At 51.5% G+C, this 27940-nt stretch overlaps 1 protein-coding gene and 1 long non-coding RNA gene across 2 annotated transcripts; one reads left to right on the forward strand and one right to left on the reverse strand.

The window, feature by feature from the left end:
- Positions 1 to 22516: 22516 nt before the first annotated feature.
- LOC147582192 (uncharacterized) lies at positions 22517 to 23926 on the reverse strand. The gene is made up of 2 exons (XR_015248831.1): positions 23282 to 23926; positions 22517 to 23100 (listed from the first exon to the last, which is right to left on the reverse strand). It is a non-coding gene; the product is annotated as an uncharacterized LOC147582192 (long non-coding RNA).
- Positions 23927 to 24664: 738 nt separating this feature from the next.
- SOX11 (SRY-box transcription factor 11) lies at positions 24665 to 27735 on the forward strand. Its single transcript, XM_086699947.1, has one exon. The coding sequence runs from the start codon at positions 24773 to 24775 to the stop codon at positions 26177 to 26179; it is 1407 nt and encodes a 468-aa protein (XP_086556073.1). The 5' UTR covers positions 24665 to 24772; the 3' UTR covers positions 26180 to 27735.
- Positions 27736 to 27940: the final 205 nt, after the last annotated feature.

The raw sequence follows: 27940 nt of genomic DNA on the forward strand, positions 1-27940 counted from the left end.
GAAGCCCAAACCCAGAGACATAGGTGGGGGCAAGGCGGAGGAGTGGGTTTTTTTTTTTTTTTTTTTTTGGTCTTTTGCCTTGTGAAATTTTTTGTTCCGTAAGGACCTGTAAAATTATCCACTCACTTATTTAACAAATAATCACGTGTGTGTGCCGTGTAATACCAAGCATCGTTCTGGGCCCAGCGAGGCAAAGGCGGGAGGTAAGGGGAATGAGAGAGAGAGAAATAAAATGTGGGTCCCATAAGCACAGGATAAAACCATCACATTATAAGAACAGTTGAACACACAATCTAATAAAAAGAAAAAGCAAAAAGAGGTTGCCTTAAAACGTGAGGACTCCCGATCACCATTGGAATCCGGGTTTCTCAGGGCCGTGTGATGGCATCAGCATTAAGATAGTCACTGAATTTCGTTTTTCCGTGGTCACTGTATTTTACCTTTTCTGCTCCCGTCTCCACTTCTCGCCCACTGGGGACGAAAGCCCTGGGCTCCCGGCCTCCTGCAAGAAAGCTGGCAGGGTCAGGAGGAAGGACTGGCCGGACAGCCTCCTCCTTGCTGGGACATCCAAAACCCTAAACCCTTAGGAGAACGCAGAGGAGAGTCCAGACCAAGCGTGTGAGGAAATGTTTCTGGGCCACGACCTTCGCCCGCATCGTCACGAAGGTTCTCCAAGCTCCCGGAAGGAAGAGAGAAAGGGTGGACGAGGAGCGGCGGGTGGAAGAGGGCCTGGTCCCTGATTCCTAGCGGGAACCCCAAGGAGGCAGCACACTCAGGACAGGCCGTCACGCTGGAGCGGATCTGGGAAGACGGGGCTTTTGCACAGTGCGGGCAAGATGCTCCCACGCCAGCCTGACGCGCAGAGGCCTGAAGAGTCGGCACATCGCACCCAGTGCTGGAGACGGTGACCGAGCCGGAGGCCAAGGTGATGCCTCCCGGATGCGCTCCACGCGGGCCCGTTGCCGCGGGGCTGCCCGAGAGCAGGGGCCTCCACAGATAAACTGGGGAGCACAGGTGAGTCCAGCACTAGACGTCCCCGGGTTCCCTGGGACAGCGTGTCCCTAACTGTCTGGGGGCTCTGCCACCTTGCCTGAGGGCAGTCTGGAACCTCTGAAGACACCGGATTATAGGAAGACGACAAGAAAAGTGTTCATTTCTTGCAACATCTGGGTTCTGGGCTGAGAGATATAGTTGTTACACCCTGATTGGTAAGCTCTGAAAAAATTAAAAAAATATAAAATTCTGGGTCCTTTTCCCTTCCCGAAATTGTAAAAATGGCGTCATAGAAATCTCATAAAGGCTTCTGTAAACGACATCCCGCGTGTCCTATCTGTCCCTTTAAGCAGGTGTTGAAAAGCAAAGGAACAATGGAAGCTTCTTTGCAAAGGGGAAGTCTTTTGTAGGCACAGCTGATGTATGTGAAGGTCATGTTATGTGTGTGTGTGTGTGTGTGTGTGTGTGTGTGTGTGTGTGTGTGGAGAGGGAGACAGAGAGACAGAGACACAGAGACAGACATATTTTAAGGAATTGACTAGGGAGGTCGTGAAGGCTGGCCCGTCTGAAGTCCGCCAGGCAGGCAGTAGGCTGGACTCCCAGGGAAAACTGATGCCACACTCCCAGTCTGAAGGCCGTCTGGAGGCAGAGCTCCCTCATCCTCAGGGAACTTTCCTGGAGTTTTCTCTTAGAGCCTTCTACTGATTGGATGAGGCCCACCCTCAATAGGGAGGAAGATCTACTTTACTCAGCCTCTGATGATAAATGCTAGTCTCATCTAGACAATGCCTTCTCAGTAACATCTAGATGCGTTTTCACCCCCGCGTCCGGTCACCACAGCCCAACCAAGCTGACAAAGAAGAGAAGCCATCCCAACGTGGAGGAAGGCAGGGTCCAGCAGCCTCGGCGGGTTCTTGCTCTGCCCTGCCTCTGGCTGGACTCCAGGTGTCCCTCTCCTTGGTTACGCTTCCTGTGGACGCAGTGACTCACCCAGTGGGGGAAACCAAGTCTTCCTGCCTGAGCTCCTTTCACACCGGTCACTGATGCCCTGCGAGCCCCACCCACAGAGCAGAAGAATCCCACATGCCCAGCCACGCTCCTGTCCCCTCTACTCGGCCAGGGACGCTTCCCCCCACCCCCGGCTTTGCCCGTGGAACATAATCACCTGCTCCTACCTGCCGCACAGCCCGGCGTGTGTTTGCAAGATTCAGTTTTAATGGTAATGATGAGGATGTCCATGATTAGGATAAAGATGAACTTCATTCCCTTCGGCTCTGTTTTTTCCTAAGATTCAAGAACCAACTAGAATAAACGCACTGCAGCCTGGACACAGACGGCCACCCTCTCATCTGGAAGGTAAAGAAATTGTTGAAGTCAAATCGAATTTACCCAGTACACCTATGGATGTAAATTTTAGCTCCCCTGAACCCGCCCAAAGAGGAAATTCGGTTCATTGCAATAGAGGCGGTCCAAGGAACCGTGCTTCTCTTTCTGGAAAGCCTCATGTTAACTTGCAGCGCATTTTCGTGAATAACTTTTTAAGCTCATTTATGTATTTGGAGAGAAAGAGAGAGACAGCGATCAGGGAGGGGCAGAGAGAATCCCCAGCGGGCTCTGCACTGTCAGCACGAAGTCCACGAGGACTCAAACTCACGAACTGTGAGGTCACGACCTGAGCCAAAATCGGGAGCCTGACACTCCACGACCTGAGCCGCCCAGGTGCCCCAACTTGTAGAGAATTTAACTGACAACTGAAACATTCTTTAAAAGTAAAAGAGAAACTATTTCTTCACCAAAAACAGAACAACAAAACGCTGACAAACAGCCAAAGCGCAGAGCGGTTGGAAGGAGAGCTGCACGTGAACATGATTTACTCGGTGACGTTGCCCTGAAACCCCAGAGAAGTCTTGCTGGTGATTATGAAAGATGGTTCCAACTCTTCTACCCTCACACAATAACTAGCGTTAAAGGGTTTTCGCGGTAGGCAGGTTTTCTGGCGTAGATTTAATTTGCAGATGTTTTGCCGAAACACAAAGTAGACATGAATTGAAAATCTGTAAGTGTGCTCATTTGTAATGAATCAGGGTTGCTCCAAATTAGTAAAAGGGGGGGAAAATGCAAGGACTTTTTGGCCTTGGACAAAACCATGTGAATTTCTTTCACGGTCTTTCCTTGAAATAAGCCTGTATCATGCTCTTAGAGCTCCGTGCAGAGACGCTATCAGAGGTACGTTCTGGGGCTTCTGGAGCTTCTGCGTCTCCCGGGCATGACGCACACTCCCATACTTCCAGGCTACTGGAAAGTCTTCCAATCGTGCAAATCCCACGAAAGAGGAACGGAGTCGTGTGTGCTGTGAGAAGCACCCGTTTGGTTAGAACCCTCCCAAGAAAATCTTTTTTGTTTCTTCCCGTGTCCCCATTTACAAAGAGGCAAATGATCACATTTGCTTCACCAAATTAAACTCAGCCCCGCTTCCTGCTGGGCACCGGGGAGCCCTTCTGGACGACCACCTGCGCGTCGGCTGCTCTTTTCCGCGGGGCCTGAATGTCATTACGTGGCGTCAGCCGCCTGACACGCTGGCGGAAATGTGGCTTTGCCACAGGGCTACTCTGCTGGGTGGGCAAGTGGAAAAGCCGGAAGACCATGATCCAGGCAGAGCAAACACCCCCGAGATTCAGGAGAAAGCCTGCTGCGGAATGTGATGTAAAACCAGCCACGAGGGACGAGACTGTAAGGGGGGGGGGGAGGCAAAGGGAGAGAGAGAGAGAGACAGACGAGACCAGCTCCCCGCGCATCTGCACAGCGAGGGCCTCCCTGTTTCTCAGTACACGCACCTACAGAGGAAGGGGCTGCCTCTGGCTCCAAGTCCAGCACAACTCTCCTCCCGCATGATCGCAGGCATGGGTATCCTTGCAATTTTCTTCAAGCAGAGCTCTGATCCACTCACACATGATCCACATGCCCCAATCAGTATGGATCAAAGTTCAGTGAACAGCACCCGCATCTAGATCGTACCACATATTACGGGGAGGGGACACTCGTTTCCACCGTTTGCCAGCCCATCCTCTTAATTAACAAAAACCCTTGTTCCTGGCATGCTCGGTGTGCGAGGGGGAAGACGGCTGCATTTTAATTGACAGAGAACAGAAGAAAAGACCACAAAACCGGTGCATGCCAGGACTCGGTAAGGAAAGGAAACTAACAAACAGATCTTAAAAAAAAAAAAGAAGAAGAAGAAAAGAAAACCACTAAGGCTCATTTGAACTTACTCGCAGTACAACAGGGCGACTTCCCCGCACACTACCATCCCGGAGGTGCCACTGAGGGTCAGAATTCTGTACCCTCAGGTCACCAAGCTGCACTCGACCATTAGGAGCGGAAAGAATGTCTCCTTATGTTCCCGTTGCCACAATTAGTATGGCAGAAAAGCACTCAGGTCTCTCAATGTCTGCAGCGGATGCAATGGGAGACATTGTTCAGGTCTGTGTAATTTGGGGGGTTATTGGAAGCCACATTTCACTCATTGTTGCAGTTGCAAAACCGCATTCCATAAATGTAAGATGATCGGGGACCCACCAGGCATGGCCGACGCAAGAATAAACAGGACAGTCTCTCCCCTCCAAGAATGCGTTCTAGACAAAGGACTGGGATGCAGATTTCCCCTCGGATTTGGCAACACGGCTTCCTCTGATTTGTAAAAATTGAACTCGGATGTTCCCTACCTAGTTCTAAACAAACAAGGCCCAGGAACCCCCCCTACGTTTAAAATAATACTCCTCCAAGCTTCTCCATCCGTGAAATCTTATCCTTCAAGGCCGTGATCAAATACTTGCTTTTTGAAGTGTTTCTTGGTCCCTCATCTTGGTCTCCCCGAGGCGTGCTGTTCACGGCCCAACGACGTGGCACCTGGTAGAAACTGGCTTAGCTGCTTGCACCCCGGACCCTCCCTCCAGACTGTGAAAGGACAGCAACGAAGCCTTTGAAAAACACTACGGTTGTCTAGCATAGGAGACCGTATCGTGAACACCACAGATATTCAACAAACTCTTGCTGGAATAGATTTTTGCTCTGGGCTCTGCAGGCAGGCAGATCTGAATTAGCCTCGGGCCCTACCAGATGTTGACTGCGCAACATAGTAAAGTCATTCATCGTCCCTGAGCTTCAGCCTCTGGGGTGCCTGGGTGGCTCAGCCGGTTGAGCGTCCAACTCTCAGCTTTGGCTCAGGTCGTGATCTCACGGTCCGTGGGTTCAAGCCCTGCATTGGGCTCCGTGGCTGGCCGCCTGGAGCCTGCTTGGGATTCTCTCTCTCTCTCTCTCTCTCTCTCTCTGCTCTTCCCCTCTCATGCTGTCTCTGTCTCTCAAAATAAATAAGGAAACTTCCGAATCCTCACTCTCTCGGGCCCCCATGGGGATTCAAGGGAGTAAAGAAAAGGAGCCTCGTGGTAGTCGTGGTAATCTGACAACATTCCTCCTTTTTCCTTTTTTCTTTTTGTTTTTTTTTTTTAATTTTTTTTTAACGTTTATTTATTTTTGAGACAGAGAGAGACAGAGCATGAACGGGGGAGGGAGAGGGGCAGAGAGAGAGGGAGATATAGAATCGGAAGCAGGCTCCAGGCTCTGAGCCATCAGCACAGAGCCCGACGCGGGGCTCGAACCCACGGAGCGTGAGATCGTGACCTGAGCTGAAGTCGGACGCTTAACCGACTGAGCCACCCAGGCGCCCCTCCTTTTTTCTTTTTGAACTTCACCTTTACTGGGATATAATTGACAGGATATCATTGTAAGATATTAAAAGTGGGCATCGTGGCGAGGTGAGGTAAGCGCACATTGTAAAAGAAGACCCCGTCTAGCTAACACGTAGACCACTTCCCATAGTTATCTGTGTGTGTGTGTGTGTGTGTGTGTGTGTGTGTGTGTGTGTGAACACTGAAGTTCTAGGTTCTCAGCAAATTTAAATTATACCAGTGTTATTTACCAGACTCCCCGTGTGACAAGGCTCAGACCTTACCTAGCATACAGCTGAAAGTACGTACTGTTTGACCAAGCTCTCTCCTGTTTCCCCTACTGCTTGTAGGGGAGCCACTTTTCTGCTCCCAGTTTCTAGGACTTTGACTTTTCATTTAGATCCCACATGCAGGTGATACCATGCAGTCTCGTCTCTCTCTGCCTGGTCCATTCGAGGCATCACTCCCTCGAGGTCCATTCGCTGTGGCAAATGGCAGGGGTTCGTTCTTTCTCGTGGTTAAATAATTCTCCACTTTACAGTTGCCCCCCATCATTCATCTGTGGCAGGACGGCTAGGTTCTTTCCACACCTTGCCTATTTTTTCTTTTGTCTTTATCCTTATTCCAGTGGGCGGCTTGGGAGGGTCTAAATGTCACGTGACACCCTAAAGAAATCGAAGAGGCAGTCTTTTGAAGGGACTGTGTTTCTTGCTTGTCTTAGCCTTTCCCTATAAAGTCCGAACACATAGTTCTGATTTTAACAAGAAGAGAAGATTGCGTGAGCACGCGCAGTTCGAAAACTGAGATGCGTTCACCCTGATGATTTTCGAACTGTGCCCTTAATCACCAACACTCACTCGATCTCTGTGCTTCCGGCACGCGACGTCCAAAGGGGATTCGCAGATCTGCAGCCCGGTTTGTGCTCCGTCCACCCGGGTGCGGGGGGTTTGCGGGGAGAACGGCCTGGATCCCACCGTTTTGACCTCTCAGATTTTTGTTTCACTCCTGGGCATGCGGTAAACTCCCGGACCCACACCTCACGCTGAAGGGCACTGGAAAAAGAATTTGGCTTTGCCAAAACCACCATGAAAGCCGCTCTTGACCAAATTGTCCTCCTGTGATGCCATCTCAGGGGGTAAACAATTCTCCCGTGACTCAGTCCCAACAACACATTCTGAAAAAGCACCTGGTGGGGTGCCTGGGTGGCTGAGTGGGTTAAGCGTCTGACTTCGGCTCAGGTCATGATCTCGCGGTCCGTGGGTTCGAGCCCCACGTCGGGCTCTGTGCTGACAGCTCAGAGCCTGGAACCTGCTTCAGATTCTCTGTCTCCCTCTCTCTCTGCCCCTCCCCCGCTCATGCTCTGTCTCTCTCTCTCTCTCTGTCAAAAATAAACAAACATTAAAAAAATGAAAAAAAAATGAAAAAGCACCTGCTTTGTTCGTAAGCTGTCGACCCCGGGAGCCCGTGACACCTCATGTTCCCTTTTTGGATTTGGCTACTTGCAGACTCAAAGCCAAATGTGTGCCCTTCACTGAGGTTGGCCTCATGGAATGCCTAAATACTGTTCCACGGCTGCTTTCTGCCCTTATGTCTTCTTTGCCCACAACGTCTCCCGTTTTTATTTTGATCTCTTATTTCACGCACATTTTTGTAAACTGCCTGAATTCTGTTTTGAAGGAAAAAAGCGGAAAAGAGCATTTCTTTTGCTCTGGTCCCATTGAGCAGCGTGCCCCCCTGAGGGCGAGGATTGCGTCAGGGGGCGGTGAAGGGCTGGCCCAGAAAGGAAGGGTGAGGCCGTGGTCGAGAGGCCCCGGGTTGGTTGGACCCAAAGGACTTTGTGCTCAATTCAGGGGACCTTCGGGGTTTACCAGACCTGCGTAAGGTCAGCAGCCACAGGATCCCCTTAGGTTTTCGAGAGGAGTGTGGGGGTGCTTCCCAGCCTCGGACGCGTGGGAACCGTTACCTGAGGACCCTGTTTGATTCCAGAACTCTGGGTGAGGCCTGAAGGCTGTGTGTCTCAGAAGCCGCCAGATGAGGCCAATATTAGTCAGGGGTCAGATTTTAGTAGCAAGAGCACAGCCTGGCGAGAACGAGCAGGCAGGAGCCGCAAGCTGTGAGTGGGGAGGCAGGGTCGGGGGTGGGTGGTGTGGACACTTCGGCCACCGCCCACCCTCCGTGGTAAACAGCCACGGGTGGCCAGGAGGGGCATCTGTGACGGCGCGCGGGGGCCCTCCGTGCGTGCTGCGTCAGGGTCCACGGGAGCCCTGGCCGGAGGCCAGCCCTGCCATTCGCCGTCTCTCCCTGCTGGCTCCTTCTGCATCCAGAGGCGCCAGCGCGCACGAAGCACCTGGCTTCTCGCCACCTGCCCCCGCAGCTCCTGTGGCTGAACACCTGCTCGCCCCAACGCGGCTGCCAGGGAGGCGCGGGGCTCCGGTGCCTCGGGGCAGGAGGGTGGCACCAGGGTGCCAGAGGCCGCAGGGGAAGGCGTCCCTTGGGGAGTCTGGGGAGGAGGCAGCTGGCACACTCAGGAAGGGGGGGGGGTCTCTGGAGAGCCGAGGTTCGGGCAGGTAGCTGGGGAGGAGGGGAGAGGCGCTTGTCTGCAGGGCAGCTGGGGCGGGGGGAGGGGAAGTGCATGAATACCGAGGGGGATAATCCAGGCTGGAGCCGGATTCTGAGTTGTGGGGACGGCCAGGCAAAAAGCAGAGGCTCCCGCAGGGAGGTGGCCGCAAGGCGTGTCGTCCCCAGAGTCACTGTGCCCTCCATTTAAAACCAACACGACTAACCGTTAAGCTGAAATGGAATCTGTTTTCCTTTGCAGAAGATAGAGAACATGGTTGTCTTTTAGGATTTGTTTTTTTTTAAGAGCTATTAAAAAGCCCAGTTTCCTCATTTGGGTGAGGGTCCCACTGGGATGCCTCTTTTCCTGTGTTCCATGAAGCCACCGGAATTCCCGTGATTTTCTAAAGCCCTTCACTCCAAAATGAGTCATCCAGAATGACATGTGGGATTAGCATGAGGATGTATACTTGAGTCGTAGCTCGCAGTGGTGGGTGACTTATAGACCTACACGGACGCACCCGCCATGTTGAATCGCGCGCAATTCACCGTCTTCTCACCCGGCACTGGATTATGACACCGAAATTTATGTGTGTGTGTGTATGTGTGTGCACGCACGCACACACGCACACGGAGTAAAGTCCTGGTTTGTGAGCATAATCGGTTCCAAAAATCAGCTTGTAATCCAAAGCACTCGTATATCAAAGCGAATTCCAAGATCCTTTGGCTCAGTTGTGATCTCGTGACATTCGACGTCACGCACTACTCGTGTTGCAGGACACGGCTCGTTTATCGAGTTAAAATTTATTAGAAATGTTTGTTCGACTTGCAGAACGCTCTCAGGACAAGTTCCTCGCAGTGCAAGGTTTTGCTGTATATCTCTATCTCTATCTCTGTCTCTATCATCAAGAGTTGTCCAGACATTAAATATACGTTGCATGCCCCCTGGAGATACCACTTGAGTTTCAAGCTCAGTAGCTTCCCCCGTCATTCTCCCCAAGCCAACAGGCCAGGCCTCCCCTCGTCCGAGAACCTGCAGGTGGCCAGTTCTCAGGAAACACCTGCCTGAGATTTAATGTCACACGGACACCCATATGCTGACAAGCCTAAGCCTTTAAAGCAATGCTCATATTGAAAAAAGACCCTCAAAAGCCAGAAAAAGACATTTTGCATAATTTATCTAGATTAGGGAGCCAGTCAAAGCCCCGCGAAGAGTGAGTGGCGAATTTGAAGATGAACCTGGAGGTGTGTGTGTGGTGCCCTCGGAGTGAGGACCGTGGATGGACGGACAGATGGACGTCACCACAAAAGTAGCACAGACGTTGGAAGGTGAGGGGTGCCCGGGTGGCTCAGTCGGTGAAGCGTCTGACTTCAGCTCAGGTCGTGATCTCATGGCTCGTGAGTTCGAGCCCCGCAACAGGCTCTGTGCTGACAGCTCAGAGCCTGGAGCCTGCTTCGGATTCTGTGTCTCCCTCTCCCTCTGCCCCTAACCCACTCACATTCTGTCTCTGTCTCTCTCAAAAATAAATGAACATTTAAAAAAATTAAAAAATATATATTTTAAGGGGCGCCTGGGTGGCTCAGTCAGTTAAGCCTCTGACTTCGGCTCAGCTCATGATCTCACAGTTCGTGGGTTCGGGCCCCGCATCGGGCTCTGTGCTGACAGCTCGGAGCCTGGAGCCTGTTTCGGATTCTGTGTCTCCCTCTCTCTCTGCCCCTCCCCTGCTCACACTCTGTCTCCCTCCCTCCCTCTCTCTTTCTCTCTCTCTCTCAAAACAAAAATAAGCGTTAAAAAAAAAAGTTGGAAGGTGAACGTGATGGTTCCGGACTGTCTGTCCGGTGACTGGAGTGACACAACAGCACTCCTGTCCTTGTCCTCAGTCCCACAGCCTTCTCCACTGTCCTGCCTCAGGGGGTCTCTGGACAACGCTGCTGGGTCCCACTGGGACGTTTCTGTGAAAACTTCCAGAAAGAGAAGTACTCAACATCAAGTCTGCACGTGCTACACACACACACACATGCACATGCACACACACACACACCTTCCAGCATAGATTTTAGTTCTCGTAAAGCCCACTTAAAAAACATACAAACATATGCATGCTAAGGACATAGTTTAGCATAAGTAAAGGTCCTTTGAGAATTAAGGACCACATAGTCCCCGCATTTCCTATGTCACCTACTTTATAACAGCGCTGTGCGTCTGTAAGTGACTCTGGGCACGAAGATTTCTTCACTTCTGTGTATGGACAAGGAAACAGTCTCAACGCAGTTATGTGACCTTCCCAAGGTCCACCGCCAGTAAAAGACCACAATGGTGCTTCGCTCCTGGTGCACATTTGGTGATCCTTGGACGCAGAATGTCAGGAGAGATGTTAAGGACAAAAAGCTCCTGGAATTACGCATTGTTGTCTGTGTTCCCTCAAACAGACTGCCCCCCCTTACCAACCTCCATATTCCCAGAAGAGAGAGAGTGCACCGGGCATAAACCCTTTCAAACTGAGCTGGCCACGGAGGAAGATATTCTGTGATTCTTAGAAGGAAGTTATTCGCACACGACTTTACAGTATTTATTTCTATGAGCCATCTCCTCGTGGAACCCATGGTACTAAATCCTGCATGGGTCTGTTCCGTCTGTTCCTCTCCACAGGATCACGAGCTTTGTGAGGACAAGCATCTCTACTTGCCCTCTGTATCCCCAGCGCTCAAACACAAGGCACGTTACCTGTACTCATCAAAGACACGCCCGGCTTCCGTAGAAGGCGCACTCTTCATTAATGACCTGATCTTGGTGGTTGGGATAGAGTTGGAGCTTAATAAATACTTCTTAAACATATAGACATGTACACATGAATGACTGAAGGATATTGATACCCCCTAAAAGAAAATACGGAGACACGAAGTGATGGGAGACGATCTGTTTGTAATATACTAAAGAGAAAAATTGTTCTCTTTGCTTGTTTGCTGTGGAATGTTCTCTCGGTAGCTAAAATAAACAGAAAATTCTGGGGGCGCCTGGGTGGCACAGTCGTTTAAGCGTCCGACTTCAGCCAGGTCACGATCTCGCGGTCCGGGAGTTCGAGCCCCGCGTCGGGCTCTGGGCTGATGGCTCAGAGCCTGGAGCCTGTTTCCGATTCTGTGTCTCCCTCTCTCTCTGCCCCTCCCCCGTTCATGCTCTGTCTGTCTCTCTCTGTCCCAAAAATAAATAAACGTTGAAAACAGAAAATTCTGTTTCTTGAGCAAATTCCACCTCCCCCATTTTGATCAGCGTGTCATCAGCAAGGATGAAGTCATCCCAAACGAGATTGGCTCCTAATGGCATTAAAAAATTGGTAGGGACCACGTCTTTTAAGCACAAATTGTGACTTCATCATGGCTCATCACGGCTATGGGCTCCCCAGGTGTAAACATACAGCAGTTCATCCAAGAGCCGACTGAGTATCTGATCTCAAGTCATGAGCTTTAGTTGGGTGTGGCCATGCTCAGTTTGATGGACAGAAAGAAAATGTTAAATCAGATATCCCGATGGAGCTCTCTGCTATCGTCACTTGTGAAAAGACCCTCTCAGCTTCTGTCTGGGTGAAGACGAGAGAATTACCTTTTTCTGAGATGGGGGTAGTCTGAAGTTTGGCCTCGTAGTGTTTCTTTCCAGACTCCAAGTTTAGTTGAAGGTGGAAGATATCACGGGTCCTGAATAACAGAATCAATCCTCAATGAGGTGTTCTATAATTTACTGTATTTATTACTTAGTGATGATCCCCTATGGTCTGTCAATTCCCAATAGAGCAGAAATTGTAAAATTTTATAAAGAGCACGAAAACCAGGAAGAGCCAAGCTGGCATGGCCTAGGCAGCACGCATTACCATTGAACTACAGCCTGCTCGACCTTGTCAATATTGTTCCTGCCGCCCCCAGCTTCACAAAGACCTCCCGACTTTGCAGCAATTGGTCCCTAACCTATCGAGAAAGCTCTAAGTAATCCTAGCAGGCTGGATCTAAATATTGCTTTCTCTCCTTTCCATCTCCTCTATCCGGAAAACATTCAGGCAAAGACTTCCTACCTTAGGAAGGCAAAATCATCACATCTCTGGAAGAGACGGCTAAAACGCCTTCTTTCCTGTGTTCCACCTTGATTCCCAAAGCGCCTTGGCCCATTTTTGTACAATCCTACAGGAGCTTCGTAAAGTACTTCTCAACCGTCTGGTAACTTCGGGGACATAGGTGGGACCTACTCAGCCATTTTCCCAAAGACAGAACTGTGGCTCTTACAGGGTAAGTTGACCAATTTAGTGAGCCGAGATTCCAAGCCGTAAAGCCAGAGCCCCTCATGCAGAATTGTGTGTGCTAAGTGCTCTCGGCGCACACTCAGTATACATCGGAGTGTGTCGGGGATGTTGGTGTCGCACCCAGAAAAGCAGTGGCCGCGCCCTCTAAGCGATCTGGATGCCGCACATTGTCTTTGGATTTCAGGCGGATCGTGTGGGGGGGGAGGGGCGGCCACCTGATTCTCATCTTTCACTTCTGGAAAATAGGAGCAAATTTACACGCGATTGATGTCAGTGGAGTCGGAGTTTTTATATCTCCCAAGTACTTGAATGTGTCATATAGAGCAGCTAATCATTTTCGTACAGGGCATAATAGGATGCTATATAGCCGTGCTGGAATTAACACAAACACAATCCACAAGCTACAGCCGCGATAGCTGAGCAAGTAAACGCATGACCAGGAAATACTATAAATATCTTTCCTTTTGTGCCTCAGATCCTATTCTTCGCTGTTAGGACCAAAAGCACACACACCAATAGTTCACTCATGCTGTCATTATTCCCCCAGAAAATGGACGGATCTCTTTGCTCTCTGCTTACAAGAGGGTAACTAGAGGCACGGCATCCAGTATTAGGAACGGCAGAGTTAGGTCCTGGGGAAAAAAAAAATGCTAAATATGCACGGATGAACTTGTCATTGCTCCCAGAAAAAGAGAGGTCTGAGGGAAGGAAAAAAACACACACACACACGCACCTAGCTTGGGGGGCGGATATGAAGCCATTTTAAACCTGTGAAATTATCACTATGGCCTCTCGAAGATAAGAATTACACTCTGAATCAGTTCAAGGGTGGATTTGTTCCCTGGATCCTTGGAGCACGCCGTGGGGAGGATGATGGACACGGACACTTCCCTACTGCGTTCACCCACCGCTTTATAGACTCACCTTGGGGATGCCCACCTGTTACGTATGATGACGGATGCTTCCTTTGAGATGCCCTCAATTTACCCACTTTGGAGGTCTAAGAAACCCTCAGATTTAGAAGAGCGTGTGGTAGCAGATACGTTTTGTGTAGAACTTTACAGATTTCGAGCCCCCCTGAATCTTGTGTCATTGGTGAAGGAGAAAGGGACCGAGAAGCAAAGTGCCAGAGGAGTTCTTTTGGGGGGAAATGCAGGAGGAACAGGGAGAAAGAATGCATCTGAACACAATACACTCTGTTCTGCACTGCCTTTTGCTCCAGGACAATCCCTATAGACTCATGCAAGAGAAAAAAAGAAAATAACGGTAAGAGCGAACTCCCTAAAATATGGGTAAGATATTGAAAGCAGCAAACTGCGTGGCTGGGAGCGAGGTCACCGCAGGAGGCAGAAACGGAGCAATGAGCTGGCCAAGGGGGACCGTGTGTCCTCTTTCTTGCTCTTGAATTTTCTTTTTCCGTCTCTGGCCACTCTCTCAGAGTGACCTTGACTTCTGGTCTTGTTGCTTATTTGTTCATTTGCTCGTTCATTTGCACGTCTACGCCCTACTAGGTGCCATGGTTCCTTGTTGACTTGAAGGAATATGCAGTGAAAGATGGACACCCTCCGCCTTTAGGAGAACTCACGGCCCAGGGGGACAGTCTTCTCTTTCGGTCCTGACACTGTGTTTCTCATTCTGCCTGCGCCACGACAAGCGGGACACCCATAAGCTAAAATCCACGTTAATTTTCTTGCACGTGTCAGCCGTTCTTGCCTCCGAAATACGCCAGGGACACCGGCTAGAGGAACTTCATTGTATCGCAGAGGGCTAGCGCTGAAACAAGTCTTTATAAATAACCCAGAAGAACTTCCTTTCTCATAGACTCGGGCCCCCAAGAATCTCCCAGAGGCCGGCCTGCATGCGGCGAAACAAGCAGACTCATCCTGCTTTCCAGAACTCACTGTCACTGGGCAGGGGGATCCGGGAAATCGGGGGTGGGGGTGCATGCAAAAAGGGCTGCTCTAGTGTCATCTCCAAGTGCCAGAGGGGGCGCACCGACGCCTCAACAGTTCTGCCCACCGTGCGCAGCGTGGTCAGGAAACATGGTTAAAAACCGTGTGTCCACGCACACCCAGAGTGCTGTCCCTCCACGGGATTTCCCTTCCGATAGCGCTCGGGCTGGGGGGCGGAGGGCGAGAGATCATCACCTTGACAACTTGGTTTCCAGCTCCAAACTAACTTACATTGATGAAGGGATGCCCTTTGGCTTGAATGAAAAGTTAAATCGTCCTTTTCTGGTTCTCACAGCTTTGCCGAGACCCCAAAGCTAAAAAGGGATTGATGTGGCCGTGCACGTCCAAGCCGTGACCATCAGACAGAGCAATGAAAGTCTGGCTGCGTGGTGAGCAGTTAGACCTTCCCTAACCCACTGCTGCCCAAGTGCCCATCAAAGTCTAGAAATCAACTAATGGGGGACATTCTTCAGAAAGACTATGTAAGAGAGGCCAGCTCTATGGCTCTTGTCCCCTCTCTCAATTTCCTGGGGCTGATGTGTCACTGACTTAGACAACAGGGCGTGTGTGTCTGTCTCTGTGTCCAAATTCCTCTTTCTTAAAAGGTGTCACGTCAGCCCTAGTGGATTAGAGCCCCCCGAATGACCAGCCACCTTCTCAAAGGCCCCGTCTCCAAGTACAGTCTCATCCGGATGTACTACAGATTAGGACTCCCATGTGTGAATTTGGGGCCAACGCAATTCAGCCTTCAGCAGTCCCTTCCTTGGCTCCTAAAAATCCATGTCCTTCCACATGCAAAACTCACGTGCCCCGTCCCAACATCCCCACAGTCTTAGCCGGCCCCGGCGTCATCTGTCAATCCTCAGCCCTGTCTAGATGTCATCTAGTTCAGTTATGGGTGACACTCGAGGTGAGTTTCTCACCATCTGTGAACCCGTGACACCAGACAGGTCACCTTCTCCCAAAGTACGATGGTGGGACAGGCAAGGACAGAGGTTCCCACGCTCCAAAGAGGAGACACCGGAAGGGGGAAAGGGGTCATGGTTGGAACCCTAGCAGGGACAATTCCATTCAGTTTTAAGGCTGACGCCAATCTCCTTTAGCTTGATACTCTTTGCTCTTGGGCCTGCTGGGCAGGACCTTTATCCGCCCCTCGCTGGACTTCACCTTGTCTGGGAACAAAGGGTTCCAGCCCTGAGCTGTGGGGTCCCAGCAGGGGTGGGAGCTCAGCAGGGGCTGAGGCATGTGGGAACTGGAGAGGTGAGGGCCAGGCATGTCTGCCCAGCAGAGTGAGCGGGCCAGAATCTGTTTGAGCAGAAGTTCCAGAAGTTTCCAAGAATTGGAAGGACACGGAGAAAGAGGGCTGGAAAGGGTGCTTCCTCCTGAGCAGAATGGGCATTTGTGACGGGAAACAGCAGCTGAGAAGGTGCTTCAGGGATCCCTGGAACAGGTGCCCCCACCCAAGAGAAGGGGGTGAAGTTGTAGCCGACAGACTGTGCTCAGAGCCTTTACGACGCTGACACTGCAGTGCGTTGAGAGAATGTTATCGAGACTGAAAAAGAGGCCGCAAAATGTCACCGTGGGCATATGTGGGGAACTCTGACCTCTTTATTTGCTGCCTGTACGGTCCACGTTTCGACAACGAAAATGCACTACTTTTAAATGGAGCGAGAACAATCATCCAGTTAAATGGTCATATTTAAAAAAGAAGAAACTTGGGCACCCGGGTGGCCCAGTCGGTTGAGCATCTGGCTTCGGCTCAGGTCGTGATCTCACGATCTGGGAGTTCGAGCCCCGCGTCGGGTTCTGTGCTCACAGCTCGGAGCCTGGAGCCTGCTTCGGATTCTGGGTCTCCCTCTGTCTCTGCCCCTCCCCTGCTCACTCTCTGTCTCTCTCTCTCACTTAAGAGAATGCAACGAAACTAACATCCCCTAGTGTAGAATTTCTGCAGAAATGATGTGTTTGGTCACATAAACACTATAAAGCTGTGAAACATCCACGTGACCTTGGAAGCCACTTGGCCTGAAATACTCACACACAGAAGAGGAATATGGCAGCCAAAATGGTTATCCATTGGTCTGAAGTCAGATGGGTGATTCATGGTGTAGCAGGAGGGGGAGAGTCTGGGTTTTCCCGGCCCAGAGTGTGGCGCCCGCACGCAGCCCTCTGCGCAGGGGTCTCTCCAAGCTGAGCAAACACAGGGATCCTCCTACCAGCCGCTCCTCTCTTCTCCCCCCCCCCCCCCGTCCATGGTTGTACGTTCGCACACCAACCGACAGCTAGTGTAACAGGAAGCAGAGATGGGCAGGATCAGTGAGTGCCCCCTCCAGGGAAAGGTGCAAAGCCCATGCCTCTCTACAGGTTTGCTTTCGCTCACTCTATTTCTTATCCGTGCTTTGATTATCTAGAATTTAATGACTGTGCTCCACACAGCTCTGCCTACGCTACAGGGATAACGCAACTAATAACGCTGTTTCGTGGCAAAAGACGAGGGGGGAGAAAAAAGATCTTAACTGCCTTGAACATCAAAAAGATGCAGCAGAGACAAGCAGAGAGAAGGAGAAAGAGAAAGGGGGAGCAGGGGAGAGAGAGGAAGAGAGAGACAGGTTGAGAGAGAGTGGGAGGGAGCGAGACAGAGACAGAGGATGAGGGGAGGTTGGTTCAACAAGGGCTGGAGAAGAAAACAAGAGAAGCTACCCAAGTTCAGGAATTGGATAAGGAAAGACGCGCTTCTCCAGGGCTCAGGTGGGGAGGTGGAGACACAGCAGAGGCCACTGTGCAAGAGGCATTGCTGGGACCTGGCCTCCTTCCACCCAACGGAAGAGGGCACCTCATCAGGCGTCACCAGCGATCACCTTCTCGGCCAGGTCCGTCCGTAGGCACCTGCCTCCTGAAGTTGCATCCACCACGTCCCAGAGATCTACAGGCCGCTCCCTGGCGAGATAGTCACTAGCTCCTCGGCGCCCGGCCTGGGGGGACATCCCCGAAACTAACGACCCATCCGTCGCTCTGGGCGGGGATGGTTTCTCTAAGAGCAGATGAAGATCCATTCATCGGGACGGTAGCCATGTGGAAAGAAATCAGATCTGATGTACTCCCAAACTTGGCGATCCACGCCTTTTTATTTCAGACTCCTGTAAACCTGCAGACACACACACTCACAACTACACACGTCCTCTTCCTGAGTGGTGACGGTGACACAGAGGCACTGCTGGAAAAGGAGCAGAGCCTCCGAGGGAGGGGCCTCCTCCGTCCCGAGGTGGATGGACGGGTGTCTTCTCCCCCCCCCTCCCCCTCCCTGCACACGGCCACCTGAGGACGGGCACACAGCGTCTTTGGAGTGTCTCTTTGGTTCGGGGGGTGAAGGGTTCGCGTAACACACAGGAGTCCTGTCGCCAGCCCACCTCGCTGGCTGCCCATCCCCCGGGGCACGAGACGGGGCGGCTGCAGGAAAATACAGCAGGTGCAGAAGCAGGCAGCACCGTGTGCAAGCTCGGAGGGCAGCCTGGGAGGAGGGCAGACCTGAGTTTTTAGGAAACAATTACTTACCTTTTTTATAAATAAGGGTTTTTTTTTAATCCCCAGGTGTCCAGTAAAATGTTTTCCTAGAGCAGTTTCTCATCAACAGACAAACAAACAAACAGGTGGAGACTGAAGTTGATTCATGTAAGTTTAATGAAAATAAGTTTTGTTTAAATTGCAGAAGCCATCGAGTTCTAACAAATGCCTAGTCACTAGGACCAGCGTGAGCCCGGGAAACAGCTTTATCTGGAACCACAAGCGTCTCTCCCGGGCACGGCTGCAGTTTCATTTGTGTGTAGTGTGAATGTGCCCGGGGTCACGATGCAAAGATGTGTTTCGTGTGGCAGGTCACGGTCAGAATAAGTTTGAAAGCCACTGCTCTGTGTTGCGCTGCCCTAATGCTCCTTTGCGGTTTTGCTGATTGCAATAGAGATAAAGCTAGAGAGGCCGAAAGAAAAGAACCCTGCTTTGCCTGCATTGCAAAGGGGAGTGGATTTTGTTCGAGGGCGAGGCGCTCCATTGGACATGAACTTGGGGAGCCCTATGGGCCCGGCCGCATGTTGGAGGAGGGTCTAGTTGCAGCGTGGTAACTGGGAGACCGGCTCGGTGTCTGGGGCTGAAATTCTGAGAGTCTTGAGGACAGCCGAAATGCACACGGAAACCAGCAGGAGCGAGTGAAATCCGGGGTCACTTGGGTGGGAGAACTGGCCGAGCTCCCTGGGGTGCGTGAACAAATAGGAAAATTCACTGGACATTTGGCGAGCGGCTACTGCCTGCCAGGGACTGCTGGAGGCACTGGACGGACAGAGGTTCGAACCACCACAACAGCAACATCTGTGGGCCTCCCCCCAGGCGCTGGTGTTCTTCTCAGCACTTGGGGATGACGGTGAGAAGGTGGATGCTGCCCGCACCCCTACTGGAATGGGAAGCGGGGTGGCCACTCGGGAAGACAGTTCGATGGTTGCTCACAAAGTTAAATATGCTTTGGCCACAGGATCCAGCTCATTGGTATTCACCCAAGGATTTGGAAACTTAGGTCCACACAAACACTCCGTATGGATGTTTAGAGCAGCTTTACTCACAATTGCCAAAACTTAGAAGCAACCAGGTGAGTGGATACACTGTGGTCCATCCAGACAATGGAATACTACTCAGCACACACACACACACACACACACACACACACACACGAGCTGTCCAACCATGAAAAGCCCGGGAGGAACCTTAAATACTTCTTTCTAAGTGGAAGAAGCCAATGTAAAAAGGCTACATGCTGCAGGATTCAAGCTATAAGACATTCTGGAAAAGACCAAGAAGAAAGAAACTGCAGAGAGAGTAAGAGGATTAGTGGTTGCCAGACCCCAGACGCAAATGGCATTTAGAGCAGTGCAACTATTCTGCGCGATTCCATCGTGATGGACATATCGTGTCATCATCCATTTATCGAAACCTATAGAGTGTGCACCACCAAGAGTGAGCCCTAATGTCAACTGCGGGCTCTGGGCGATTGTGATGAGTCCGTGTAGGTTCACAAACGTTAACCACGCACAGCTCTCATAGGGTGTGTCCACAGTGGGGGAGGCTGTGCATGTGTGAGGGACAGGCATATATGAGGATTTTCTGTACTTTTCACTCAATTTTGCAGTGGACCTAAAACTACTTTAAAAAAGCCCATTTAAAAGAAAATACGTAGCTCATACAAATAATATAAAAAGAAAAAACATGAAGTTTGGAGGCAGTAGGTTTGTATAATTCTTTTGTTATTATTAAGAATCAAGGGCTACATGATGAGATCCACTAAAATAATTACAGGAAGGAAGGAAGGGAGAGAGGGAAGGAAAGAAGGAAGGAAGGAAGGAAGGAAGGAAGGAAGGAAGGAAGGAAGGAAGGAAGGAAGGAAGAGGAAGGAGGAAGGAAAGAAGGGAGGGAGGAAGGAAGGAAGGAAGGAAGGAAGGAAGGAAGGAAGGAAGGAAAGAAGGAAGGAAGGAAGGGAGGGAGGGACAAAAAGGAAAGGAAAAGGGAAAGAAGGACACTGGAACTGGAATTTTCAATCCAAGGCAGAATATTCCAGAGTCTTAGAACACCCAAGCCACCGTCACTCAAACTTCAACAGTGTTTCATTAATAGGTGAACTCAGTGGATTTTAACCAACATTGTTTAAAGAAATGGAAAAGGAAGTAGCCTGTATTACACTGGATAAGGAGAGATACTCATTTGTGACACTTTGGTTCCTGCTTTGTATACATACAGCTTGTGTGCTGGTCATGATGTAAAATTACGTTTTATAAATAAGGTTCAGAGTCCCTGCCCTATGTCCTTCTGCTAGTGTTTTAATGAAGCGTACTCTCTGGCTGGGTGATTCAGAGAATACACGAGTGAGAATATCAACAGATTATTGTAGCAACTAAAGTATGTCCTGATGTACCAAACATGAAGTGACAGTCACTGGCAGCCTATGTGTGGAGGGAAGGGGCAGCAGGTGCCTGGAAGCACACCCCACCCCCACCCCCACCCCCACCCCCACCCCCACCTCCAGCATTGCACCTGGGGCTAAATGCAATGCAGGAGATCGATAATGCAAAGATCAGGTGAAAAGCAAGTTCTAGATGGATAGGCTAAAATGCCAAGGCCCTAAAGCACCATGAGAAAAAAACAGGGTCTGGAGAGTCTGGGAGTTCAACTGACACCCGTCACCAGGTCTGAGGATACGTACAAGGGGGGTTCCAGGTAGACAGAGGATACAGGGATCAAACTCAGGATTCAGGTCTGAGGCAGAGATGCCAAGAGCTAGCAGAACAGTGAGGGGAGAAGCCCGTTTCAGGAGAGTGGGTCAGGAGAGAGGAGATGGAAAGAATTGTCCTGCAGGGTATCATTTCAGCGATGGAGATAATGCACGTAGTCAGAGCTCTTGTGAAACGGGTATGTTCAATTTAACGGGTCAAATATTTACTCAGTGATGTTTTTAGTGTATTATTTGCTTAGCAAAATGTTTCTTGTTCAGAGGGAGTAGGAACACTTTGCATGTATTCTAAATGTGTTATCATGATTTTGAGCGATTTCGTATAATAGCTTACCCCTTACATAATAGTTCTTATAAATGAAAGGTCTTCTTTCTAAAGATACATTTGTAAAAAAATAATAATAATAATGATAAAAATAGTCATTTGTGGCTATAATAGAATGTACATCTTAAGACTCTGAGCGTTAATTATATACCCCACAATGTTTAATATTAGCAGGAAAACGTGCTATATCTATGCAGAGACGTCCATAGATATACACACACATGAAATGTATATTGGCTATGAAAAGATGATTCAGAGGTCTAATCCCGGTATGCATTCACCAGTTTTAAATATAGCAGACAAATTTCCATTTTACTAAGCTAAACTTTCAGGAAGTGTATCATTACAGAGGACTGCATTTTCCATTTGTTAGCCTCAAGTTCCTTTAACTAGTTGGTTGATGCTGATGCTGCAAGCATCCGTTTTTTTACGAGTAAATACTGTTCCTGTGAGAAGCATTCAGGTCTCAGGCATGTTCCCATTTCTTTTCTTTTAATGTTAGGCATATTTTAAAACCTTCCCATAGAGAGGGTGGAAAAAAAAAAAAAGAAGAGAAAGGAAAGAAAGGAAAAGAAAAGGAAAGGGAAGAAAAGAGAAGAAAAGAAAAAAAAGAAAAGAAAAAAGAAAAGAAAGAAAAAGTATACATGAGTTATTTAGTTTTTCTTTTCTCCCTTCAAATCCTCACTAAATTCACTAACATTAAGGAGGTGGGTAGATCGTGTTACAAAATAGCAATCTAGGTAATCCTTTTTGAAAATTGGGACCTTTCTATAGAAGACAGAGGGGGGAATTAGCTCCAGTCCATTCCCGTGGAAGTCTCCATGCCCTGCTTTTGCTCCGCCAACCTCTACTGTGTGTTTATGGAAAGACCCATCAAGTCACAGCACTTCCCTCTCATGGTCCCTGCTGCCCGGGCTCGCACTAATAAACAATCCCTGTCACTGGTTTTCTCTTCTCCAAGGGTGACCCATCTTTCTCAGAACAGAAATTATGTTTCTTATCTGAAAGACTAAATATTAACTTATATTTCCTCTGAGAAGATCATAGCACTCCCAGAATAAATCCATTATTTTCCAGCCTGATTGCACTTAATCTAATTCTCATTCTGAAGCTAAACATGATGTTTGCTGTCAAGTGAAAAAGGCAAATAAACACCGAATTTGCTTAAGATTCGCAAAGGCATTCTCTCTCAGAGTCTGAAATGCTAGATGCCCTCATGGTTTGCACGAAAATAATGCAACTGGGCTAAATTATTTCGAGGCTTCTGGCTGGAGTATGGATTTATCATGTGTTGGGTGGGGTGGGGGGGAGCTGTGAGGATTCACCAGTCCATCCACCCACCCTCCGGCCGTGTTCCCAGGAGCTGAAATGGCTGGGAAGTGTGCACGCAGAGACAGGAACACGAGGCAGGGCTTGCCTTGTGGGAGTGAATACGGATTTTCACACACTGCCTTCGGTTTTATACATCTCCAGACTTGCGGTCACCCTGTATGGATGACTGTAAATTCCTCTGGTTCCGATGGCTGGAGAGCATAGATTGCCCACAGGATTGGCTTGAATATCACAAGGATTGGACGCAGTGTTTTTCTTTACGATGAATAACGTGGGGGAGGGTACTGCAATGGTGGCGCGCGCGCGCGCACACACACACACACACACACACACACACACACACAACCGCGCGCGCCATGGTCTGTGAAAAATGTGAAAACATGGTACCATTTTCTGTGACTAAAGACATGGGAAACTGCAATGTGCAAGCCATGCAGTGTCGTTTGCAGGAAAGGAACCCGAAAGGGAGCAGCGGGTTGGGGTCACTGTGCGAGTCCTAAGAGGCTGACTTGTCTCGCGAAATACTCTGGGCAGTATCTCGGGGAATTACTCAAAGTTGCCGGCTCGCCAGCGCTGGAGGGTGTGAAGGCAGCGATGACGACAGGCAATGAATAGGAAGCAGGTTTTCTTTCAATCTCCCCGCAGAATATCCACAGATGGGTAACAGCGACTAAATAAAGAAACACAAAGAGAAACGGGTTTCCAAGTAGCACAGCGGGACCGACGGGCCATGGGGCCGCTTTACATAAGCCAGCCTGTTCTCCAGCTACGCTCGCAGTCCTAGGAGCAGTGCGCCCCACCTGGGCACAGACACGGGACCTATTTGGACTCGGAAGTTGGGGTGCACCTACTTTTCTCCTCGGTCCGTGTCGCTAACTAAAACAGCCGAGGCCCCGCAAGGCGTGCTGGCTCCTCGCTAGACGTTCAGGACGAGGCTGCTCCGGAGGGCGCTGGTGACCGAGAGAGGGGGAGGGGACAAAGAGGAAGAGGGGGAACGGGAAGGAGTGGGGAGCGGGGGGAGGGGACAGGGCGGGCTGGAGAGCCCGGGGGGCGGGGCCGTGCCGAAGCTCGCGGGTCCCGGGAACCGGGTTCAGAACCAGCCTCGGGAGTGGCCAGATGGAACGCGAGGACCGGGCCCCCGCCCCAGCCCAACCCCGCAGACCGTTACTCCGGCCTCCGCCTGGGGCGGGACGCACGCGGGCCGGGCGCGGCCAAACGGTCCCGCTGCGTCTCCGGTCGCCGCCGAGGCAGGGAAAACACGGGGAGAAAAGGGACAAAGCACCGAAAATGCAGACGGGGGGAAGGGAGAATGCAGCCTCTCGGGCTTTATATGGATTTCTTTGCCTTAGAAAAACAGGGAGAAAGGGAAAAGGGGGGAGAGAGGGAGAGAGAGAGAGAGAGAGAGAGAGAGAGAGAGAGAGAGAGAGCCCACGTGCCCGGGAGGTGTTGTGTTAAAGCGCCACCTGCCGTCGGCCGGGGCGCGGCGGGCTCCCCCGGCGGGCTCGGGCGCGCGCGGCTCCGGGAGGCAGCGGCAGCCACCCGGGGGCGCGCCGGGCGGCACCCGCCCGCTCCGGCTGCGCGCGTGCCCGAGCGTGTGCCCCGGGAGGGCGAGCGCGCCCGGTCGGCTCGCTCGGACCGGCCTCCCGGGGACCCTGCACAAAGGGGCGCCCGGCCCGGCCCGGACTAGTCCGGTTCGCCGCGGTGCAGCGCGCGGCTCCCGCGCATCCCGGGAAGCGGCGCATCTGTGCACACACGCGGATTTTTTTTTTTTTTTAAATAACATATTTCCAGACGTGCCTCCCCCCCTCCTCCTGCTCCCCCACCCCCCATCTTTGCAAAGCAGCCCCGAGGGCGGACGAGCGGGGGGGGGGGGGGGGGCGGGGGGGCGTGGCCGAGGAGTTAATAAAGGGAGAGGGGCGGAGCCGGGCAGCAGCCATTGGCTGGCCCGCAGAGTGATGTCACCCATATGACGCCCTGATAACTAGTTGGGAGAGAGCCCTCAACTTTTTGCAGAAGGAGCGCGCGCGCCTGGGAGTGCTCGGGGTCCGGCGCTTGCGGCGGGAGCCACGAGCCGGAGAGAGGGGGTCCCGGGCTGCCTCGACCGCCGCCGCCTCTCCCGTCGCGGCCGCAGCTTCCCGCGCTCGGGCGGCCGTCGCCGCCGCAGCCGCCGCAGCCGCTGTGTGCAGCCTGGAAGGGGGGGCGGGGGGGAGGGGGGGAGCCGCGGACGCGGGGTACCGAGGACTTTGCAACTTGCCCGGGAAGGTGGAGGGGCGAGAGGGGGAGGGGGACCTCCGCACGAGACCGAGCGGCCCGGGTTGGAGCGCCCAGCCCCGCGGCGGATCATGGTGCAGCAGGCGGAGAGCTTGGAAGCGGAGAGCAACCTGCCCCGGGAGGCGCTGGACACGGAGGAGGGCGAATTCATGGCTTGCAGCCCGGTGGCCCTGGACGAGAGCGACCCGGACTGGTGCAAGACGGCGTCGGGCCACATCAAGCGGCCGATGAACGCGTTCATGGTGTGGTCCAAGATCGAGCGCAGGAAGATCATGGAGCAGTCCCCGGACATGCACAACGCCGAGATCTCCAAGCGGCTGGGCAAGCGGTGGAAAATGCTGAAGGACAGCGAGAAGATCCCGTTCATCCGGGAGGCGGAGCGGCTGCGGCTCAAGCACATGGCCGACTACCCCGACTACAAGTACCGGCCCCGGAAAAAGCCCAAAATGGACCCCTCGGCCAAGCCCAGCGCCAGCCAGAGCCCCGAGAAGAGCGGCGGCGGCGGCGGGGGCGGCGGCGGCGGCGGCGGCGCGGGCGGCGGCGGCGGCGGCGGCGGCGGGGGCGCGGGCGGCGGCGCGGGCGGCGCCAAGACCTCCAAGGGCTCTAGCAAGAAATGCGGCAAGCTCAAGGCCCCCGCGGCCCCCGCGGCCGGCGGCGCCAAGGCCGGGGCGGCCAAGGCGGCGCAGCCCGGGGACCTGGGCGGCGCGGGCGACGACTACGTGCTCGGCAGCCTGCGCGTGAGCGGCGCGGGCGCGGGCGGCGGCGGCGGCGGCGGGGGCGCGGGCAAGACCGTCAAGTGTGTGTTCCTGGACGAGGACGACGAGGACGACGAGGACGACGACGAGCTGCAGCTGCGGATCAAGCAGGAGGCGGACGAGGACGACGACGATCCGCCGCACCAGCAGCTCCTGCAGCCGCCGGGCCAGCAGCCGCCGCAGCTGCTGAGACGCTACAACGTCGCCAAAGTGCCCGCCAGCCCCACGCTGAGCAGCTCGGCCGAGTCCCCCGAGGGCGCGAGCCTGTACGACGAGGTGCGGGCCGGCGCGGCCTCGGGCGCGGGGGGCGGCAGCCGCCTCTACTACAGTTTCAAGAACATCACCAAGCAACACCCGCCGCCGCTCGCGCAGCCCGCGCTGTCGCCTGCGTCCTCGCGCTCCGTCTCCACGTCCTCGTCCTCCTCGTCCAGCAGCGGCGGCAGCGGCAGCGGCAGCGGCGGCGAGGACGCCGACGACCTGATGTTCGACCTGAGCTTGAATTTCTCCCAGAGCGCGCACAGCGCCAGCGAGCAGCAGCTGGGGGGCGGCGCGGCGGCCGGGAACCTGTCCCTGTCTCTGGTGGATAAGGATTTGGATTCGTTCAGCGAGGGCAGCCTGGGCTCCCACTTCGAGTTCCCCGACTACTGCACGCCCGAGCTGAGCGAGATGATCGCGGGGGACTGGCTGGAGGCGAACTTCTCCGACCTGGTGTTCACGTATTGAGAGGGGCGCCCCGCTTCTCGCTCTTTCTCTCCGCGGGTGCTGAGCAGGGTTCCTCGGGAGGAAGTCGTGGTGGTCGTGGCGGTGATGATGATGATGATGATGATGATGATGATGATGATGGTGGCGGTGGTGGCGGTGGTGGCGGTAGGGTGGAGGGGAGACATGAGATGCTGATCTCGATATGATGTCGTGACACAAAGAAATTGGAAAAGATGATGAAAATTTTGGTGGAGTTAAAGTGAAATGACTAGTTTTTAAACCGTTTTTCCTGTCCCTTTTTTTTTGTTTGTTTTGGGGGGGGGTTGTTTGTTTGTTTTTGTTTTTGCTCCCCTCCCTTCCTTTATCGTGTCTCAAGGTAGTTGCATACCTAGTCCGGAGTTGTGATTTCCACCCCCACCCCCAAATGTGGTTTTGTAATTACTATTTCTTTTTCTTGAAATTCGTGATTGCAACAAAGGCGGAGGGGACAGGGCGGGGGAGGGGAGGGAGGACCCGCTCCGGAAGGCGCTGTTTGAAGCTTGTCGGTCTTTGAAGTCTGGAAGACGTCTGCAGAGGACTTTTCGGCAGCACAACCGTTACGCTAGGGAGTTGGTTGGAGATTTTTTTTTTTCGTAAGAGATCTTAAAGAACTGATGATTTTTTTTTAAAAAAAAAAGAGAAACAAACACAAAAACAAAAAAGGGACCATTGCAACTTTTTTATTTTATTTTATTTTTTTGGAGGGAGAAAACTGATGTCTTCTATGCATCCGATTCTTAACAAAACTGCAGGGAGCTTGAAAAAATGCAGACTGTACAAACGCTTACAAAAAAAAAAAAAAACTGTGAACTGACTTAAGATCAGAGTTTACTTTTCAGATCAAATTGTTTATGGTTTTACAAATGTGATTTCTACTTGCCAACTTTTTTTTTGTAACTTGTTCCCTTATACCTCCTTGATTGAATACCAGACAGCCTAGACCTCAGTACAAAAGGTATTGAAACATTTTTGATACATAACAGACCTCAGTCTTTTTTAAAAATTAATATATTTTCAGGCGTATTTTTGTACAGTGAAAAGGGAACATTCTTGCTGTGTTTTTTCAGTAAGACTTTCAGGCACTTCTTCCCTTTTGATTTCTTTTTTTCCTCTGTTTTTTAGCATGCAAGTATGTTGGTACGTTATGTCCTGGTTTTAAAAGGATTAAAATTTTAAAATAATCCTTGCATCTAAAGGCCTTGTGGTTTTAAAAAAAAAAAAAAAAGCAAACTTTTTTTTGTACAGCTATAGTAGAGATTTGTTCAATATTTGTAGGTAAAGATTTATTGAAAATGGTGATATAGACCTCAGAGCTGTTATCTTAGTCTAAAGATTGTATATGTACTGTACTATAGTAGGACTTTATGTATCTCATACGCTGTGATATGTGGATGGGGCCCCAGATGGAAGGTTTGAAACTGGATTCTCGATTTTTAGCAAAAAAAAAAGAAAAAAAAAGGCACATAGTTTAAAAAGTTTCTCATTTTGTGCAATATAATCTAAATAAAGTACAGACCATCTGCATATTTTGTAGCAAATGGTGGCAAAGCAGGCTCAATGCACTGTCGACATCGTTCCCTGTTTTTTTTTTTTTGTTGTTTTTTTTTTTGTGCTGGAAGTCTGTATCTTGACAATTTTAATAAATCAGCTGGAACTGATAGAAACTCGCATCTCCAATAGTCTCTATAGAAGTCCAACTGGAGGCCCATGTTGTCGCAGCGCATTCAGTGACGAGGCTGTTGT

Source organism: Puma concolor, chromosome A3, assembly GCF_028749965.1.
Source record: "Puma concolor isolate L17-30 chromosome A3, mPumCon1.1.hap2, whole genome shotgun sequence".
NCBI classification, from domain to species: Eukaryota; Metazoa; Chordata; class Mammalia; order Carnivora; family Felidae; genus Puma; species Puma concolor.

What these genes read in the sequence shown, in the direction of transcription:
- SOX11 (XM_086699947.1), top strand. Translation starts at nt 24,773, where the DNA reads ATGGTGCAGCAGGCGGAGAGCTTGGAAGCGGAGAGCAACCTGCCCCGG.